At 35.7% G+C, this 19984-nt stretch overlaps 1 protein-coding gene across 3 annotated transcripts; it reads right to left on the bottom strand.

The window, feature by feature from the left end:
- Window positions 1-3253: 3253 nt before the first annotated feature.
- On the bottom strand, window positions 3254-19399 carry LOC134855357 (uncharacterized). 3 transcript variants are annotated; one of them, XM_063871858.1, is made up of 17 exons: window positions 18357-19399; window positions 17844-17936; window positions 17369-17479; window positions 16947-17183; window positions 16528-16650; window positions 15683-15853; window positions 12547-12678; window positions 11972-12001; window positions 11063-11317; window positions 10391-10621; window positions 9242-9613; window positions 8746-8988; window positions 7767-7905; window positions 7219-7397; window positions 6430-6631; window positions 4942-5142; window positions 3254-4504 (listed from the first exon to the last, which is right to left on the bottom strand). In XM_063871858.1, exons 1-17 carry the CDS (start codon window positions 18773-18775, stop codon window positions 3260-3262), a joined length of 4383 nt encoding a protein of 1460 aa, XP_063727928.1. In that variant the 5' UTR covers window positions 18776-19399; the 3' UTR covers window positions 3254-3259. The 3 variants fall into 3 exon arrangements, with proteins under 3 accessions (XP_063727928.1, XP_063727929.1, XP_063727930.1); XM_063871859.1 differs by having other exon boundaries at window positions 15683-15847; XM_063871860.1 differs by lacking the exon at window positions 11972-12001.
- Between the last annotated feature and the right edge of the window lie 585 nt (window positions 19400-19984).

Here is a 19984-nt window from a genome sequence, read left to right as displayed (position 1 = left end):
GTATACTGGTTTATTGCGGCTGCTGAAGTACTCGGGAGAGTTCAACTAACTTCTAAGTTAAATTCAAATCTCTCTGGTGCTGAAATTACAAGTAATTTCAGCACTTACAAATAAGTGGATTGTTAGTTAGATGGATCATGATTGGTTAATATTAAATACTTTTCAGTGGTAAAATATCTAATTTATCCAATCATAAAATGTAGTTTAGATCAGGTTCCAGAATCAATCGCCATTTGTAAATTAAAACAAACATGTACCCTGAAAAAAAACCTCTCAAAAACCTATCCTTTGAATTTTTGATGAAAACGTAAAAATTGTTGATTTGTCGCTTGAGGCGCTGTGGGTGGGCTTCATGAGATGTTTTTTAAAATCAAACAGGACTTCACGCAATTTAGAGAAACTTTCTTGAGCTTGTTTGAAAGTTGCAAATTGGGTATTTTCATCGTTTTAATTATCCTTATTGTCTGTTTGAGAGACTTTAAAAAACGTTTTTGGAATTTAGAAACGGTTCTGTGTAATTCGATTAAAGAAGTGCACACAGATTTATATCTGTAGAAACATAATTTTATAAAAATTGATAACCAGTAAAGAAAATTAATGAAATAAGGATAGCAGGTTGTTGTACAAATTGCACGGTAAGTTCTAATAGCAGTATAAAAATGTAATAAGAAAACATTCTATAGTTTTTTTTATGATGTGATGAATGGATCTGAAAAAAAATATTATTTAGGTATTTTCGATATTATCAAAAATTTTTTGAGAACTGTCAATCTCAGAAAATGAGAAAAAAATTTGAAAAATTGAAAAATTAAGAAAATTTTACAAAAATTCTAAGAAAGTTCGCTGGAACTTCTTTGATTTTGTTTTGAAAAAACGCGAAAAAAAACAAATTTTCAACTATAAAATAATATATATTTTTATCAAACCTGGGAACCTCAAAATGTGCATTATTTAGTCCTCCCTATCAGTTTTAATCAAAAAAATTGATTGGATCAAATGATTTTTAGTTGAAAACGAATGAGGGAAGGCCCGGACTTTTTTCAAGAAAAATTAAAATGACTAGTATACATACAAACATTACTAGCCCCTTTTTCACACTCCAAAGCGAGTTTAAAAGTATCATCCAAATCTGCTTTTGCCTTAATCAATTGCTGTTGAACATCCACATCACAGATTCGTCCTATGAAAAGAACTTTTAGACTTTCACTCTCTTGAGCATGGGGCCAATTACACAAGGCTATCTGAGCACTGAGGCGAGCGTAAAATGAAGAAAAAGTATCGTTTTCCAACATGAAGATAGTGTTATACAGTTTGATACGCTCAACAGTATAATCACGTTCTATTTTGAATAGAGTTTCGCAAGCATCATGAAAATCACGAAAAGGGGTAACACTGATGTCTGTATGCGGATAGGAGTCTGCGAAACGTCGTTTCCCTTTGTTTCCCAAAGCGAAAAACAATCGTGACTTCAGTCGGGCCTCGGCTTCGTGATAGAACCAGTTCAGGCCTATCCTAGGGCCTCTCCGTCTGCGCTCAATATTCAACTCATTAACTCGACGAACTGCTGCCTGATCTTTGAGGACACGGGCATTGGCCTCCGCAGCGTCTTCCGTTGCACCTACAGCCTCAGTTCTCGGAGGAGGTTCGTCAATGACCTCCGCGGGTTCTGCTATTAAATCCTGAGGATTTATATTATCTTTCAGCCCAACTGCCAGGAAGAATCGTCCAATCCAAGATTCCCAAAGGAACGGCGGGTTGATCGAAGGTTTTGCCCAAAAAGGGGGATTACCTAACAGGTCAGTCCTGTCTTCATTCACAGGAACTGCTGGCTGTGCCATGACATTTGCCGAGATTTAAAGGACAAAACTTGGTTGTTCGTAATGTTGAATTGCTTGATTAGTTATTTGATTCTTGGTTTCAATTTAGATAATTGTTAGTCAAGCTCTGACTAAGAGAAACAGTTAATATAAGGTTTGAATAAATTTACATCTAGCAAACGATGTGTCTACGCATAAGAGTGATCACACGCAGTGTTTCACTCGATAAGGCCAAACCGGTGACCTTGAACCAACTGGTATATAAATCAGCTGCATGGTTGCAAAAGACAATGAATTAAATGAGTACCAAAAGTCGCCTCATCACAGTTTTCTTTCCATCTTAGTTTTAAATTTTGCTAATTTCAGTTATTTTCCTTGTCCTTGGTCGTTCTTTTAAAGTTTTTAATAGAGTTTGCTATTTAAAAAAAACTGTTTTAAGATAGTTCAAGCTCTAACGATTACAAAATTTTGAATTTGTGTGAGACTGTAGGACAAAGTTTGCCGGTCACCACTTTTCAGTATCATAGATAGTCCTATACTGGAGGCGCTCTAAAAAAATTCTTTTCTTTTCGAAATAGTGTCAATTCTCATTCGTGGTGTAATAAAAATTATCCGACGAAAGCCCTGAACTTTTTTTGCTCGAATATACAACAACCATCCAGAAAAACTTTTCCAATGTTCGAATCACGATTGTGAGGACTTTATTGAAATTTATCACTCGACCCATTCCGATTATTATTTTTAGTAACTGATTTTGCATAGAAAACACAAAAAAAGAAAAAAACTCTCAGAAATACAAAGTTTCTCCCCATTTTCAATGGTCGGAACAAAACCTCAAAACAGTTATTAGAACTGATTGCAATCTCTTAGATTCATTCGAAGGGCCACAGTTTTTTGTCAAAAAACTAATTCATGTATGATGGAAAATAATGTAATGTTTTGCGTATTTCTAGAAACTGACTATATAGAAGACTAGTCGATTACTACTAAAACATTTTTGGTCCCTTTCCGTTTTAATCCAGATTTTTGAATAGTTTTTAAACTTGATATAGGTTTTAGCTAAAATGAAAAAAGAACACAAGTTTTCATTTTCTGTAGAACGAATTCATAAAAATAACCATAGAAATTAAGATATTGGAAGCAAATTTCCCTTTCACGACCAGAAGCATGCAGAAGGTTGAAAGTGAGGAGGGCTGATTGATTAAGTACAACTCTCCCCTTAATTTTGGTCACAAAGAAATTGTTCCTATGAGTCCACCTTCGGTACTTATTAAAGAAAACCATTGCTGGCCTTAACTGTATAGCCGTTTTTTTTCTTCAAATATCGCTTTGACGATATAAGTTCTTGCGCGGAAATCGGAAAAACAAACCAGTCAAACTGCAAAATAAAATATTTTTTCAAATTACTTTTTCGAGTTATCTAAAAAAAACTCCAGCTCACTTTATTTCAAATTTGTATCTTTTTTACAGTCGCTACAAATATAAACTGTCGCATTTTCTCCCAAAAACTTCAATGGGAATTTAGTTCCCTCGCTTTTATTAATTACAAGCGTACAGCCGACACATTGCGATGTTTTTGACCTCCCATCAGTTAGTTTTGTTTTTGCTTTCACTTTTCGTCTGAAATTGAAAAATTCAGCTTCTCTGTACTTTCGAACCAATCTTCGGTAAGCAATCATTTGAAGTTGCAGTCGTCTAGTTCCCCTGCCAGTCGTAATTCGACGATAGAGAAAAGCAGCTCGCTCGGCTGCTCGTTTCGGAAAACAAGTATTACAAACTGTCGATCTAAGCCGAGTAGCGTATGCGTCGAAAATACAAGACAGCAAACACATGGTAACTAACGCGGCTATTGCGAACATTCGGGTATAGTCTGATTTTTGAGGATCGGGCAAACAGGGTTCGGAGGATAAATCGTACATCCGAAATGTGATGTTCATTTGTTCTTCCGGCGATTGTTTACCCAAAGTTGACAGTGACAAGCCTTGTTCCATACCATCATATTCCAGACCAAATTTCGCCTCCGACCTGAAAACTTCTAAGACGGCACGCAAAACTATATCAGAAACGACCACGCCGATCGCGAAAAGGGTGAACACTATCGTCGTCGCCGATTGCATGAAAATTCGTTTGTATTCTTTTTTCGAAAGTTTGACGGCCGTTTGAACTTGATACCGTTCAAGCAGCTCCCAGTTTCGTAAAGGTAACAAAGTTTTTCCAGCTTCGCCTTGCAAACCAGCATAATTTTTCAAGTTCTGATCCACAAACATGTTATCGAAAGAATCGTCGGTGTAGTACTTATACATGTAGTGAAACGCGTCTGCGACCATGAAAAACACTGAAAGATAACAAATTTTGGAAATATATTTAAAGTATTTTTCAATGGTTTTGAAAACATTTCGAAGAATATTTTTGAGATTTTCTCTAATTTCGGTTATAGGCGTCGCTCTTAATTCGCCAGCTTCTGCTTTTATGTCAATGTCGACTAGCTGAGTTGGATCTGCGAATGAAAATGACCCGTCCAGGTTGAAGGTCAGATTGATGTTTGGCATATCTGGAACTACTGGCGTGCCGCAATTTTCCACGAATCCAAAGGTGGTGGCGGCTACAACCGAATCGCAAACTGAACTCGTTTTAGCCATGAATGATTTCACTTTGGATAGTTTTTGCTGATACATTTCCATTTTTTTCTATCAATCGGTCAAATGATAACTGTTATGATACCGAAGATGAACCTTGAAGTTTTTATTTTTATTTTGTTGACAACTTTCACTGTACTTCAAAAACTGAAAAGTAGAAAAAAAGCATTGTTGAGTGGATGGTAAGCATAAAATCGCAATAAATTCTTGTATATATGGAAAATATCCAGCCCATTGGCTTTTTGATGCTATATTTTGAATGATTCTAATTTTTTTTGTACAATTGTAATTATTTTCTATCAAAGCTTTTTGTAAGCTCTTTGAAATTTTATTTACTGAGCTTTACTTTTCCTCGCTCAATATACCACTTCAAATGCGAAAGCTGATAGCATTTTTTTAAATCGTTGGCCTGTGGTATTGTAAGGTCAAATTGTTTTTTTTTTATAAAAAGCTTTAGTCTTTTTGTATCAATTGTTGTATCATTTGACCTGTAGTGCTTCCAGCTCCTTCTGAACTGCATCCGAAGACTGTTGCTGCAGTTCCTTCATCTCCCTCTGGTATTCGGCTATTGCTTCGTTCACTTGTCGCATAGTTTCGTTGATCTGCTCGAAGTTCTCCTTCGCCTGCTCCACAAACCCTTCGGCCATGTCTCGCATCTGCTCATACAGACAGGTCAAGCTATCAACTACCTGTAATTAACAAACAATCAGTATAAAAAATTAAAAAAAAATCTGCCATAGAACGAAAGAAAGAATTAAAGAATGAAAGAGTGAAAGAAAGAAAGAATTCATTTCTCAAGGTTTAAAACCTAAACAAAATTCAAATTTTTTTTAAGCCCAAAAAAAACATCACGTTTTGGAGCCATTGAGCAATCTCCCCCCATTCTCACGGGTATTAATAGGTACTTGAGACATGTTTATAAAAACTCAAAATGGTTTGAATGGTATGAAATCATAAACCAGATTCTTCAACGATAGTGGAACGCGTTCTGTCCTAAATGGGAAAAAGTTATTGCGTAATTTTATTGAGCTGCTGAGAAAAATTTTTGATATTTAGATATAAGGCTATAGCACCAACCCTGGCAATTCGCTTTCCTCGATGAGGCAATTGTCACCAAAACAAAAGATTGCAAAAAAAAACAATTTCTAAATAATTTTCGATTTTTTCTTTTTCAATTTTTTCCCGATACTCATATAATGAAAAATTCAGACGGTCAATTCATCGCGTGCTACGAGCACATCAAACCATCTTCTTGCGCTTGCTGACGTCTTTTTGTAGCGTTTTACTGTTTTTGCTTCGGGGGAATAGCTCAATTGGTCATTAAGGGGGGGGTAAGTTTGATTTAAAAGTTGAATTGCCACTTTATGGCGAGCTCTACTAGCATGGTAAAACTATTCAACTATTTTTGAAAATAAATTCAAATCCATTGTTATACTTTGTTATACTTTGGGGAGGAACTTTGTATTTGGATGTGTTTTAGTTATTTTTTTTTCTTTTTGTTTTTGACGCAAAATCAGGCACCACAAATAATTATCGTACTTGATTGAGTGATATATCATATTTAAACTTTTATCGAGGAACAAAGTTTTTCAAATTGTTCGAAATGCTTTTTTATTTTTTTTTGTTTTTCTAGTAATTTTTCTACAAAAATTGTTTTAAATTTTGCTTATTTTACTATTATTGTCGAATGTACCAAGTCACCAATTTTGTTTTGTTCAAATCTTTTTTATCACATGACGCCGAAAAACAAAACAACGACAATTTGAAAAAATTTTGTGGTATTTCTAAAGGCTATGGTCGGAACATTCTGTGCTAACTGCACAGTAACCGGTTATCCTTGTTTCCACTTTGTTTTGTCTCGCGTCGTTAAGGCAAAAATTTTGTGCCACTAGAACAAAAACTGGCGCTTCCTGTATCTTTTCGAGACATATCTATCAAAAAGCTGTCACTGACGATGATGACTACTGTCTACGAACCTCCTGTATGTTCATCTCAATGGTGTGAACTGGCCCTGTTAGGAGAATGGCGAACGCAGATGTGATCATGAATGCCCTGCCTCTCTTGGACAGCAGAGTGGGCACTAGAAGCACCATTGTGGCCCTCACTCGGGAGGAGTAGTGGCCCCCTATGGTCAGAAACACACCAGCACAACAGCCCACACCTCCGCTGATGGCTTGGCTGAAAATATAGCGAATCCCAAAATATCCCTTTCGGTCAGCGAATTTGAACGAGATTTATTTACCTAAAACTGGTCTTTTTGATGTCTAAAATCACTTTTTCAGTCAAGTAAGCGCGTTAAAACGTTATAAAAATGGAGTTAAACGAAAGCAACCGTTTATGACCGTTTAAGAGGCTCAAGGTCATTGATACTGCCGTTGTCGATAATTTGGCACTTAAATACAAAAAACCTGGAAATAAAAGTGTTCTGAAGCAACAATGATTGTAGACTCCATAAACCCCTAAATTTATCAAAACTTTAAATTAAAAAAAAAGCATACAATTCTATGGCTTAGCGATTAACCGCGTTAAGAAAAAGATAATATGCATTTAAAGAAACCACATGAAATTTTTTTAAGTTGGTTTCACCGATACGCTTTAGCTGTGAAGTAATTTGAGTTCAACTTAAACCAAAACGGAATCTTCTGTTGTGGTATTTCAAAGACTTTGACGATCTCTGTCTTTCAAAATCCGTACACAACGTAAGGTTTTTGAATCAATGTCTTTCATTACATAATTTGTCACTGTATTACGTAACAGCAACTCACGTAACTGCAGTGTCAGTCCACGGACTGCCTTGTCCCTGTTGGAACAGAGCAGCCAATGGAAGTCCACTTAAGACGAGCCAGGCTAACAGAGCGTACACTAATATCCCAAACAGAGGTCCAAACGCAAAGGCCATGATGGGTGAAGCGGCGAAGCGGATGAACCAGGGAACGTGTTTCTGTTCCATTGAAGTAGCAAGGGTGTAGAAAAAAGTTCATTATTTAAAAACAATTCGGCTCTTTTTATAATTATACTGTATTTTTTATCGTTAAACGCTCGATTTGTAGTTTATACCCCCGGTGTGTTTCAGAATAATTTTGATTTATGAAATGAGCTAGTTCAGATAGCAAATTACACCGACGAGTAGATACTTTTTTGTAGACTTTGTGGCAATTAAAACTGCTATAAGATTATAATAACTAGTATAATATAAACTACTTTTACGTTCGAAGTTTTTTTTATTTTTTCAGGAGACAGTTTTTCTCAGTAGTAAATTTCTAAAAAAAAAGTTCTCCAAAACTTCCTTTGTTTTATTGCGTCTACACCCCTGGCTGTTCTCTGGAAGTTCTGGCACTTTGCTGTTGAACTCCTCCACCAGAGTCAGCACACTTCTGGTCCTCTGGCTAAGGAGCTCATCGTCAGACCCACTGGTTTCTCCACCAGCCCACGAACTGCGATTGGAACACCGGCTGAAACCAATTTTGTAAAAATTAATGTAACCTGATTTACAAAGATTGATTTAGTATCGATTTTGGTTTTTTCAACAGTGGTATCGCAGAAAGCATCGAAATGGGCATGCGTCTATAGTAAAACCCGTGGCAGAAACAGACGCTCTCTTTTACTGTCAATGCTGACGTTACAGTGAAATACATGGCAGCGGTGGTGAAGTGGTGACGTCTCCGCCTCTCAATCGAAAGGTCGGATGTCGAGGCCCACCATGATCTGTGCTCGTTGCTTGAAGGTGAAGCAACATTACCCAGCCCAGAAAAAAAACCAATAACATTGCATGTAGTTCTTAAACCCGTGGTCTTAATCTTAATTTGTTTTTTTTTTTGGTTTCTCAATATTTTATCGGTGTTTAGGTTTACTTTTATAGTTGCTTCAGTTTTATTTTACTTGAAGTGAATCGTTATCGGTTCTAAAGGGCTGAATCAAAAATGGTGAACAACCTATTAGAAATGCTTTCTCCATTAGATTTTTTCTGCATTCAAAACGTTGCTTTCAAAAATCGCAAATAAAAAAGTGCAGGCGCCATTTGAACACTTCTCAATTTTTTTTTGGCATTTTTCGATATTTGAACCAAACTCAACTTCAGAACTGAAACACAGATAGCATTTTCACATCATAGCAAACTTAGCATAGTGAACGTATTAACCCACTTGGCGAACATTCGCGAGAAAAAAAAACTAATCTTTTTTCTTAACTTGCTTTCAATACACGCGGCCAGTCAAAATGACGCAAATATAGTACAAAGCTAAGAATAACTAGAGTAGAAGAAAAAGAGAAACGAGCCGGGAATCGAAACTGACCTTCCGCCAGGCGGTGGATCATCATCGCCATCTCCGCTGAATGCGACAACTGCATTCAGCTCCTGGAGACTCACACGCCACGACTCGGGTCTCCGTCTCAGACTCGCGAATCCGACACTCACACTATCCGCGTCGTCATCTTTAGCAGGGTCATTAATGTCGTTTTTGTTGTCATTTGTCGAGATCGCACTGTCGACAACATCGGGTATTGAGTGTATTGAATCATTCGACTGAGATTTTTTCCTATTAAGATAAACTTGTGATGCTTTTCTAGGCCAGAGAAGCGGAAAGGAAACGATTAAAGGTTCTGGCACTCCTAATAGTGGTCGCTTAATGTTTCTTAGAATTGTGAAAACTAATGCACGGCAGAATTTTTGTAAAAATGTGAATTTTTCTTGCTCTCATTGAAAGTTTGCTCGAAAAAAGTGCCACGAAACATGTATTTACTCAATACTAGGGAGTTTCTATCACCTGTTTACGAGATATGCTTATTTACATTTTATCTTTGCTTGAGTTTGACGTCTTTCTTTGTTTTTCCTTCTTTTTCTTGTTGCCACTCTCCTCGTTTTTATCCCTACTGGACCTCCTTAAATGCCAGGATCCAGATCCAGGTCTTCTTTTAGAACTGGAACCACCTTGTGATCCCGCTTCTGATTTTCCAGAGACGCTTCCCCGTTTTTTAGCCGGACTTTTTTTCTTGTTGTTCTTAGCTGTTGCTTTGGATGGGGATACTTTTAAAATTGATTCTTGTTGGAGTTCAGTGGGAGCAGTCATGGTCTTGACACCCCCTGTTGTGGCCTTGTAGCCATAGCCGACTTCTAGGTCCATGATGAAGGAAGTTGTCGAAGCATAGAGACCAAAACTTCCGCTGTAAATATTAAGAATTCAACAACTTAAAAGCAATTTAGTCCGCAATCATGTCCGCCAATGGAAATTTTTAACAAAAAAAAAACGAAACAATTTTTAAGGATTAGCTTGAAAACTTTAATCGTGGAGGTTGGTTTTTTCCAAGCATTCCTAGAAGCTGAAGTTAATCAAAAAAAATTTGTTTGGCCAGTCTCATCAATTAAGTTTGAATGAGAGTAAAGAGTGGCTCATCCATTCTTTGCTTTTAACTAGCTAGCTTTTGACTATAGTTTTACTAGTTAAAAATCTAGAAGTTTTTTATTCTTGACACTGAACAACTTCTCGAAAGTTTTTTGTTTGCAACTTGAACAATATTTTAATAGACTTCAGTTTTTTAATCTCAATTAATCAAATTTGAAATTTATTTTTGGGGTCTGAATATACATGGGAAGAAAAATAAATTATTTTACACGAAAAAAAAATCAGTAACATCAAGATTTGAATTTTGTTTTGGTGAAAATTGTTTTGTAGTTGCTCAGCTTGTTTGAGATTCTTAACAGATTTATTCAAATCTTATAACTCCAAATCGGAATTTGAAATCCCGTATATTTTTTGAACAAAAGATCTCATAAAATTTTGAATCTTGGTGACAGGATGCAAGAAGTTTGCAAATTTTGGATCCATATTTTTTAATTACGAGATTAAATATTTTTGTAAGAATTTTTATTGCACTAACTCGGGTGTATTTCGACTTCAACTCAACTGAACTCAACTTCGATTTCAACTAAACTGAACTCACTAGTGTATCTCGACCTGCTGCATCTCTCCGAATCTCAACTCCTTCGCACTGTTCAGTCTACTCCTCGGCTTCTTCTTATTCTTATTCCGACTTCTCTCTTTCGTTTGCCCATCAGCAGTTGCAGAGGGTAATTCGCTTGTGCTCTTTTCATTGTTGCTGTCGTGCTTGTCTTTTTTGTCCTGTTTGCCCATTGCTTCTGGTTCTATTTCTGTCATTTCAGATACTTGCTCACTACAATAATCATCATAATAATAATCATCATCCTAATAATAATCATAATAATTATAATAATCATAAAAATAGTTTTTTTTTTCAAGCCAGAAATTTTTCAGCAAAGCTTGTATGAAATTGAAAGTTTACAATTTACTTCGGCTGGGAGAATACCAAAAGGCATCAGCCTGCCGGGAAGCACCATAAAAGTGTTATTATTTTTTGAACAAAGTTGATATTTTGAGCTTAATCTAAATGGATACCCGAACCTATTCCATAGATCTCAGACTCTATTCCATACTTTGGGATTTTTGACAGCTGAGTTTTAGTCCATACAAACTAATCTTGGCGGTTTCCTACAACTTCACACCAAACCATTAACATCAAATTATCAAATTTTCCGCAATTTAAGTCCTTTATAATTCAACTCTCATTCTTAAAGAAGTACATTTACTACATTACCTAGTATCGTCATCATCTTCATCCATTTCGTCATCCTGAGCAATTGGCATTAAACTGTTGGAGCTCCTCATTGAACCCCCACTCACAGTAACCCCTCCTCCCCCCTCGGTGGTCCCTTCTTGACTGAGAGCTGAGATTGAACTTCTTCTCGAGTTGGCTTCGTTGTTCGCTTTGAGAAGAGAAAGTATGCGCAGACTGCCTTGAAGTTCAGCGGCTGATTTCATACCGCGAGGCGGCACTGGTAGTTTCTGAGGACTGAAAAAAAACAGAACTAATCATTTTTGAATTAAGCTAGTTTAAAGTTTGAAAATAACGTGCTAATCAAAGCAGCCATGTACGATGAATGTGTATTTGCTTTTGAAGACGCTGTGTTACTATTCCCAAAATGTTTGGCTTATTATTTAAAATTTACATGAAAGCTTTTTGAGGTGCAGAAAAAGCATTTATAAAAAATCTTTTCTACACTAAAAATTGAAAACAGAGCTTTGTTCAAAAAAAAATAGAACTGTTTGTTATTCAGGGTGTTTTTATTTTTAAAGGTATGGTGTTATTTCTAAGTTGTTCTGAAAGCAAACTTTTCGAACCGGTTTTTTTTTTAAATTTTGGACGAATCGCGACTGAAAATTTCCAAAAATTAGAATCGCGACTGAAAATTTCCAATAACTCCTTCATTTTATCACGTTTCTTTGTCGTTGCTGCTTTTCCCTGAAATATGAGCAACTTCTCATTTCGTGGTCGGAACAATAAGCTCGAATCAATTGCCGCTAATAAGCAAATCAATCGCCGTTGTGATTTCAATAATGTATTGTCTTGAACTTCAGCTATTAGCAGTAGTTGCAGTTTTAACCCAATTTAGGCAATCATGAGTTCTTTTTAATTTGACATGCACGGTATTGTCAAGCTCGTTACCTCACAGAATAAATTTCATCAGAATAAATGCTAACACAAAATAAACAACTGAAACAGTCACAAGTTCAAAAACACAACCAAATAAAAACTATTGCAATTATGGGTGCTAAAATATGGCGGCATTTACCAATGACCTCTTTTTAGGCAGTCAAAATTGATTTTTTAGCTCTCATCAATCACTGAAAATAACTATTTTGGCCAAATTTTCTGCTCCGCAGGTGTTTTTTTGAAAAAAAAGGCCAACAAAGGCGTTTTAGGTGCTTTTCGGCAAATTTTAAACAAAAAAATGCGTTTTTTCACCCCCTTCTAAATTCGCTATTGGTGTTGAGCGATTACTGACGAAAACTCAGCAGCATAAAATCCACATTTTGCCCTAGTTGTTTGCTGGTATTGGAAAAAGGTCACAACCCGCATTAGGGTAAGGGGTTAGAGATTTTTCTATTCGCTTCAGCGTGGACTCAGATTCAGATTCTTTGGACCTTCGTAGCTTTAAAACTCAGATTTAAATCGGCTAAGTATTCGCGCCTTTAAACTTCAATTTTTATTCGGCTAATTGATCTGTCGGCTCACTGTACCTGGGAGGGTTGAGTGCCTGGGGAGTGGAACTGTGTCGCACTCTCTTCTTGGTAACTTTCCCTGTGTTCACCTTCCGCACATTGTACTCATCACTCCCACCATCAGAAGGGTGGCGTGTCTTCAGAATGCGCCTGAACACAAAAGCACAATCACGATCAGTTTATATTTAAACGGTAAAAAACCTGAAATAGTTGGAAAGAAATTATCTTACAGCTTTTTCATTATCATTAAAAGAAAAACATTTCAAATAAAATGTGTCTGATTTTTTCATATAACTTTTTTTTGCTGTTTTTTAACCTTTTTTTTTCATTCCAATTGAAAGAATAGGTAGAAATTTGTTTCGATTAAAAATTAAAAACTCTAATTTCAAAACAAACAACTCAGAACAAGATTTTTTGTTTTCAGTTACTAATACTAAATGATTTATAAGAATAAAAAAAATTTTCCTTTCTTCAATTAATTTTAAATCAAAGTTTTTGAATTGTTCAGAGGCTGTCAAAAAAATTTCTGAAAAAAAACGATTAATAAATATAGTTTAATCCGATTAATAAAGTTTCGTCAATGCAATAAAATGTTGAAAACTTATTTTAATTTGCAACTCTTTTTTGAAAATTGGTCAATATTGAAGAATTCTTGGATTATAATTTCATATATCAAGTTTTTGCTCTGTTGTCAGCTTGTGTTAAACCAGTGAATTTTTTTCGGCTATTATACAATTCTAGACTAAGTAAAAAAGCGTGTCGTGTAATTTAGTTCCAAGAAAACTGTGAAATGATTTTTGCTTTAAAACCAAAAAAATTCGAACACATTTTGACAAACTCTTGTGCTAGATTCAAACTTGGATTCGAAAAAACACCTTTCTAAATCAAAATTTGCCAAATCACATTCCCTTATTTTTGCAACAATTCAGACTCCAATCATAACGAAACATTAAGTATGTAAACACGATATTTATTTTTTGGGTGCTTGAACTTAAGGCTCAAATCGTAATTTATCGCAATTTTCAAGATAGGTAAAGAAATTTTATCTGAAGATGTTATATGAAGATATTATATGAAAGATATTACAAGTGTTTTTAACATAGAAACTTTGCATGAAAAGGCCCGCAAGAAACGTTTATCGTTTTTTGTCGCAAATCTATTCTGTATTTAAACAAAATTTTATTTTTGAATAAATAACGTGGTTAAAATTTTAAAAGTTAATTTGTATAGGTTTATGCAATTAGTGGAAACCTAAAATTTTGTTTAGTACAAGACAGTTCAGCCACTTTAACACTTCGTTTGTTTTTCATTGGTACCAGAAAATTCAGCTGTTCGGAACATAATTTTTTGTGCCGATTGTAAACTTGGAGTGATTCCTATTCACCTTACTACTACCAAACTATTTTTGAAATCAAAACAATCTGAAAAAGAATTTCAAATATAGTTCTGTTTATTGGGCACGTATTATCTGTGGTTATCCGTAGTTACCTTGTCTGCAATCAATTTAACGAGGATGACCGGTTGCTGTGCAAGTAGCATAGAATGTTCCTACCTTGTTCATAGAAAAAACTACAAGTAAAAATTCTTAAAATTAATAAGTTCTTCAAGTTACTGTCGTTTTTTTTGTGCGTGGTGTGATGAGACGACTTCACTCACGCGTAAAACTTTAGTAATTTAGGCATGATTGAAAGCAGTTGTTCGAAAAAGAATAAAAAACAAAAAACAAAAAAATGTCAAAAAAAAAATTTCAAAAAATTTTCTATTTTTTATACCTAAAATTTTTAATTTTTTTTTTAGAAAGTGCCAACTAAAGCTTCCACTTTGTGTGAAAACTGAAGTTAATTGCTATATTTGGTCGAAATTAGACAAAATCAAAATTTTTAAACCGGTTTCTCTCAATTACAATGTGCCTCCACATTTTTCAATTGGTCGGAACAACAATTATAGCCGGTTACTGTGCTAATTAGTAAAGAGTTTTTTGGTGTGATGTGAGAAAAAGATCTGAAAAAAACTAAGATTAATCAAATTTGAAAGTCATAGTAAAATAGACAAACTGAAAAACAATTTTTCTATAAAAAGTGACTACAAAAACGAAAAAAAAAAAAGAATTAATGTTCGAAAATATGTTCAATTTTTTTGCAGTTTTTTTTTTTACTTTTTTAAGTTTTGATTCCCAAAAAAGCACTATAAAACTATAAAAAATACTAAAGTTTCTCGAGTAAAACTAAGTTCTTAGGTTTTAAATTAAATTATTGTTTGCTTTCAAGCCAAAAAAAATTATTAGAAAAATTACGACATTATTCGTTCAAATTAAGACGGAAAACCAAAAATTTCACGATCCTGAGAAAAAACTTTCAATATTTTTATTGTCGTTCGAATCACGATTGGAAGGGCTTTTTTGTTTGATATACCACTGAACTCTCTCGATGATAGTTTTTGATAGCTGATTTTGGCTGGAAAACGAAAAAAGAAAAAAATTAAACACACCCGAATACAAAGTTTGCTTCGGAGCAAAAATGCTTTTATATAGAGTTTTGAATGAAGGAAAAAAAGATCTTAAAGTGTTTCAAAAAAAATTGTGAACAAGTTCATTCGATATGCAATCTTAGTACAAATCGATAAACTTCAGAGTCGTTTCCAGAATAATTTGGGTTATATAATAGACTTGCATCAAGTTAATCCGGAATCGATTCTGACCCAACATTTGTTTCAGAAAGGCTTTCAGATGAAACGTCCTTTCACTTTTGAGACGGGGAGATTAGAAGGTCCCAACCGGTTCTGAAAAGTCCATCAAGCAACGTTGGGTCAAAAGTCGATATTTGGCTGAAGAAAATCTAAAGCCGCGCAAATAATCCATACATTCTTTGAAAGTTGGAACAAAAATGTGCATCAACTTTTGTTGCTAGTTTATTGAAAATACTGCATTCAACATACAACACGAGCAAGAAGTGTATTTCCGAAGAGGTTTTAACTGAGAATATGGCCACAAAAACGACTCAGTTTTTTTTCAAAAAATATTTTTTTTCTGCTTTTTTTTCTGCAAAAAAAAAGTGATTGCAAGAAAGTTGCTTATCACAAAAAGTAGTTGCTTAAGGAACTGCGATGTCAGACTGTATGAATAAAAGATGTGACAACATGATTAAGGTGATCCTACTTTCTAGGTACATCGGGAACATCGACTGAGTCAGAGATAGAAGGACTGTCTCTTCTCAGAATGGAGGGCATGGTGTAGATGTTCTCGTCTGGACCAGGGCGAGAAGAGGGAACCAGAGTGGGGAACTCGTCTTCGTTGCTCTCTTCGTTTTCATCCTCCACTCGACTGTTTCTAAATATAGTTCATCACTAAGTGTAGGCAATAAAGGTGATCAAGTGGTTTTTGACAGTTTTTTTTTGCTTAATGAAAATATTCCGACGTGTAATTGAGCAATTTAGATTACATAACTTTCCTCAAACTCAATGATGAAAAACAATATCGTTAACAAACTGACATTCCCTATGGAATTGGACGTTTTTGTGTCCAACCAGGAATAGAAAGACGAAGGCATCAGTGTAATTTTGTTTCAAAATTGATTCAAATTATTTGCTTAAATTATTATTCAAAACTTTTCATACTGACACTTTAGTCAATGTATTTTATATCAAAAAGAAGGAAAAACAAATAAAAAACGCTTGAAGAGCAATAACTAACTGGTCGGTAATGTTAAGGAACAATCACGGTAACAACAAACCTTACATATAACTGTTGAAAAAAATCAAGTGAATAGAGTGTTATTTACTATTCCCGCCGTCCCCATTGCAAAAATAAGAAGGCGACTTATTCCAACTGTAAACTTGTATGTGATTTATCGACGATGATGTCATTTATTAAAACTTTCATTAGGATGAAAAAATCTTGAGAAGGTACCACTAAAGTGCAAAAATATTTAACAGGAATCGTCTCGTCAATTGTTCAGGACTCAACTTGTTATAATATTGTTAGATTATTGTTTATAATCTGACCTGTTGCTGTTTTTGAGGGAGGACTTGAGCGATGATCTGGAGCCTGTAGCAGTATCCCTGTTGTTGTCTAGACTTCGCATGTATGAAGCTAGGAATCTATCGGGGTCTTGAGAGGTGCGAGCGCTGAAAAAATATACAATGAATTTTTCAGTAACAAAAATTTGCTAAATTAAAAAATAAATGGTGTAAATGCCGGGGATTGGTATTTTTTTTGGAAAACGTTCCCTGGCACTTACTGCTGCGAAAAAAAAAATTGCTGCGATAACCTCGAAAGCCATAATTGCGATGGAGCCATTTAAAGCATAACTTCACTTTGGTCAATCTCACTGCATTAAATCGCGAAAAAATGGGCATTTTGCAGAACCAAAATAAAAGTTGTTGAATTTAACCAGTAGTAATAACTAAGAGGAAAACATTACTTGGGTTCAACTCCGTTGCTTCTGTTAAACTGTGGACCCCCACCCGGACCAACGTGCCATGACGATGGCCTCTCACTGGGGGGACGCAGAGTCGCAATGGGACTTGATCTGTTCGAAGTGGGGATGGAATTGTCGGCCTGTTCTGCTTTCGGCTCAAAGACACTTCTTCTATCGGCCACGTTGTTTGTGAAGTTGTCCACCGATGCCCAGTCGTGGCAAGGAATGTCATTAATGGATCTGAGAAAAAAGCAATACAACTTGGTTCAAAACGTTTTTTAAAATGGCTCAAGTTTCTAATTCTTTGTAATAAACTAAATTCTCGGTGGTAATCATGTAAAAAATCAAACACTACATATAGACATGATATAGCAGCTTATAGGACGTCAGAATTTTGAAGTCGCATAAAATCTGTGAAGTCTTACCCGGTTACTGAAAGTTCCGCTGCCCCTGGCGTTGATCTGTGGCGAACTCTGGGCCTAGTCGGAGGAAGAATGTCCAGTGGTGCGAATCCATTTGGGGCGTCGTGGTCACGCCTGAAACATTTTTTTTTCTTCAAAAACTCGAGGCCAATTTGTGTATTCTCTGAATTGTAAGTGGATTTCGCAACAAGGACGCTCTCTTTGATCTTCACTTCTTCGTTCGTTTTCTTTGATCGTTTCGGCAAAATTTTAACATGTTTAAAGACTTGTTTCCGGATTCCAGAGACCTACAAAGACCAAGTTGTCAAATTGTTGAAAAATTTACTTCATTCTTTGTCTGATATTTGTCAGCAACTCTAAGTTCAGAACAGAAACTTCGAAATTTTTCAGTTCTTAAAAAATGGCTTAACATAACTTGAATCGTTTTGACATCTGTTTTTTGATTCAGTTGCTCAGAAAATTGGGACGAACACCTCACCTGCGAATAGTGTTGTCTGTTTCGTCTATTTGATCTCCACTACCAGAGAGTCCATTTTGAGAGAGACGTTTGAAGTTGTCGGTTGATTTAGAGCTGCTCCAAACAATCAAAACTAATAGTTGGTTAAAGAACATAAGTATTTTCGAAGGTGTTTCAAAAAGGTTAATTCGAACAGTAAAAATTGTATCGAAGTTTTGCCGATTATAAACTTTATGTGGCCAATTTTAAAAGTTTCTAGATTGAAAAACTGTTGCCAGCCTCGCTTTTATAGTTGGTTCTCAAACGTTTTCAATCACTATACAAAAAAACTTCAGCTTTATTCATTAAATCAGGTTTTATTTAGAGCCGTATGAGCCAAGGAGCTTTCGCGCTAGTTGAAATTGCTGCAATTCTTGTGTGCACCTTTCCATAAAAACGTTGGGTACTGTAAAAAAAAACTTAATTTAGATCACACACACAGCAGAAGATCACGGTAAGAGAATAAATCCTAAAATGAGATTGAAGTGATCTAACCTGGACACTGAGTTCAATCTACTGCGACTTCTATCCCTTGGCAGGGGAGCCGGGATACTCTCCTCAGGTTTGGGGGGAGGGGGGAGGGGTCTGCTTCCTCTAGTATCACCATCCACCATATCTAACCCATCGCGACTTCCTCCGTCTCTCTCCCGTGGGGGTAAAATGGGGGGAGTCCTGGGAGCGGGGGCGAATTTAGGCGGGGTTAGAGTCGCACCCGACGTTGTTCCATTTGAACCCGACCCGGGAACAGTTGCTGCAGGATCTTCTAAAAGGCACTCTCGACTTCCTCCTCTTGATGGCAAAGGTGGGGGTTCTCTAGGGGGTATTGAGGGGGGTTGGGATTGCGTGTAGACTGTATCGGCGGGGGGCAATGGGTCATTGTGACCCCGTTTGACCCTATGACCTCCAGAAGGCATTTGCGCTGTATAACTTTTGGCAAAATTATATTAAGTTCTAGTCCTCATATATAATGTAGGTCTTCGAAATTCAGGAATTAGACTGCGAAGGTCATAATTAAGCCCATCCTCCAATTATTTCGAGATGCAGAATGCTAAGATGAGACACAGGAAAGTTTGCAGAAACAGTTCAAAAACGGGAACGTAAAAACTTAATAAACTGTTGGAAGAAAAATTTTTAAAAATTTATTTAAGCAATTGTTTCACAAACTCACAAAAATGGAAATGAATTTCAAAAAATGAACTCTTTGGCAGCAAATATATGACAATGTTTTTTCAATTTTTCATTTAGTTCGTGTGAAGCAACCTCTGGGGACAAATTTAGTTCAAAGGTTAAGCCGATCTGAGGCATTTTTGGGGTAACATTTAAATAAAAACAACCACCAAAGCAGGTAAAATCTGCCATGTAAGTGACACATACTGCGTTGGTAGCTGAAAATAACTGAATATCCACACGCGAAATTTACTCCATTCCTATTTTCCAACTGAATACGGCACATTACAATTTAGTTCACCATGTTTGAAAGCGTTGCTTGCGTTGGTTGTTGGTGTGTGCTGTATAAAATATTCGCGTTATTTTCCAAGTATATGGAAGAAATATAAAAGAAAACGCAGGCTTGGGATAAAATGGAAAATGCATAATAAAAAGTATACGCTTTTACCTTAGTGGTGCGATGGTACAGCGGTTAAAAAATGTGGATTAAAGGTGAAATAGGTTTTTTATAGCGGATTTCACCTTTGGTTATTCTGCTGGAGAAAGGTCGAGTAGATTGCTCTGGGAACATTTGCACTAGTTCATTGATCTTCAAGAGTCAGAAGAGGCTTTTTAGTTTTCAGAGGGTTAACACACACTGCCAAAACTCAAATAAATTTGATTTTGCTTTGAAAAAAGTATGTAAATTAAATTGAGATTAATTTTAGTCTACAAAAAAACCTGCTCAGGTTCTTTTAAAATTGATTAAAATGGTTTTGGCAAGATTTGGGTGGATTTAAGCTAATACTACCAAGTCCTTCCAATTTGATTTAAAACCGTTTTTAGTCACTTAATTGATTCAAAAATTTCAAGATCAATTTAAATCGATTTAAAAGCCACTTGAATTCGTAAAATATGCATCGTTAAGCAATTTGAACTGATTTATTGTTCCGACTTTCAATACGAAAGTAACGAAT

This window comes from Symsagittifera roscoffensis, chromosome 10 (genome assembly GCF_963678635.1).
Source record: "Symsagittifera roscoffensis chromosome 10, txSymRosc1.1, whole genome shotgun sequence".
Taxonomy (NCBI): Eukaryota; Metazoa; Xenacoelomorpha; order Acoela; family Convolutidae; genus Symsagittifera; species Symsagittifera roscoffensis.
This window is presented reverse-complemented; position numbering and strand designations above follow the sequence as displayed.

Coding starts and splice junctions, on each gene's coding strand:
- LOC134855357 (XM_063871858.1), bottom strand. CDS start 18,775: ATGCCTTCTGGAGGTCATAGGGTCAAACGGGGTCACAATGACCCATTG. Junction 12,002..12,546: donor CAGGCACTCAACCCTCCCAG/GTACAGTGAGCC, acceptor ATTTTGTGTTAG/CATTTATTCTGATGAAATTT. Junction 5,143..6,429: donor TTGAGATGAACATACAGGAG/GTTCGTAGACAG, acceptor TGTTAATTACAG/GTAGTTGATAGCTTGACCTG.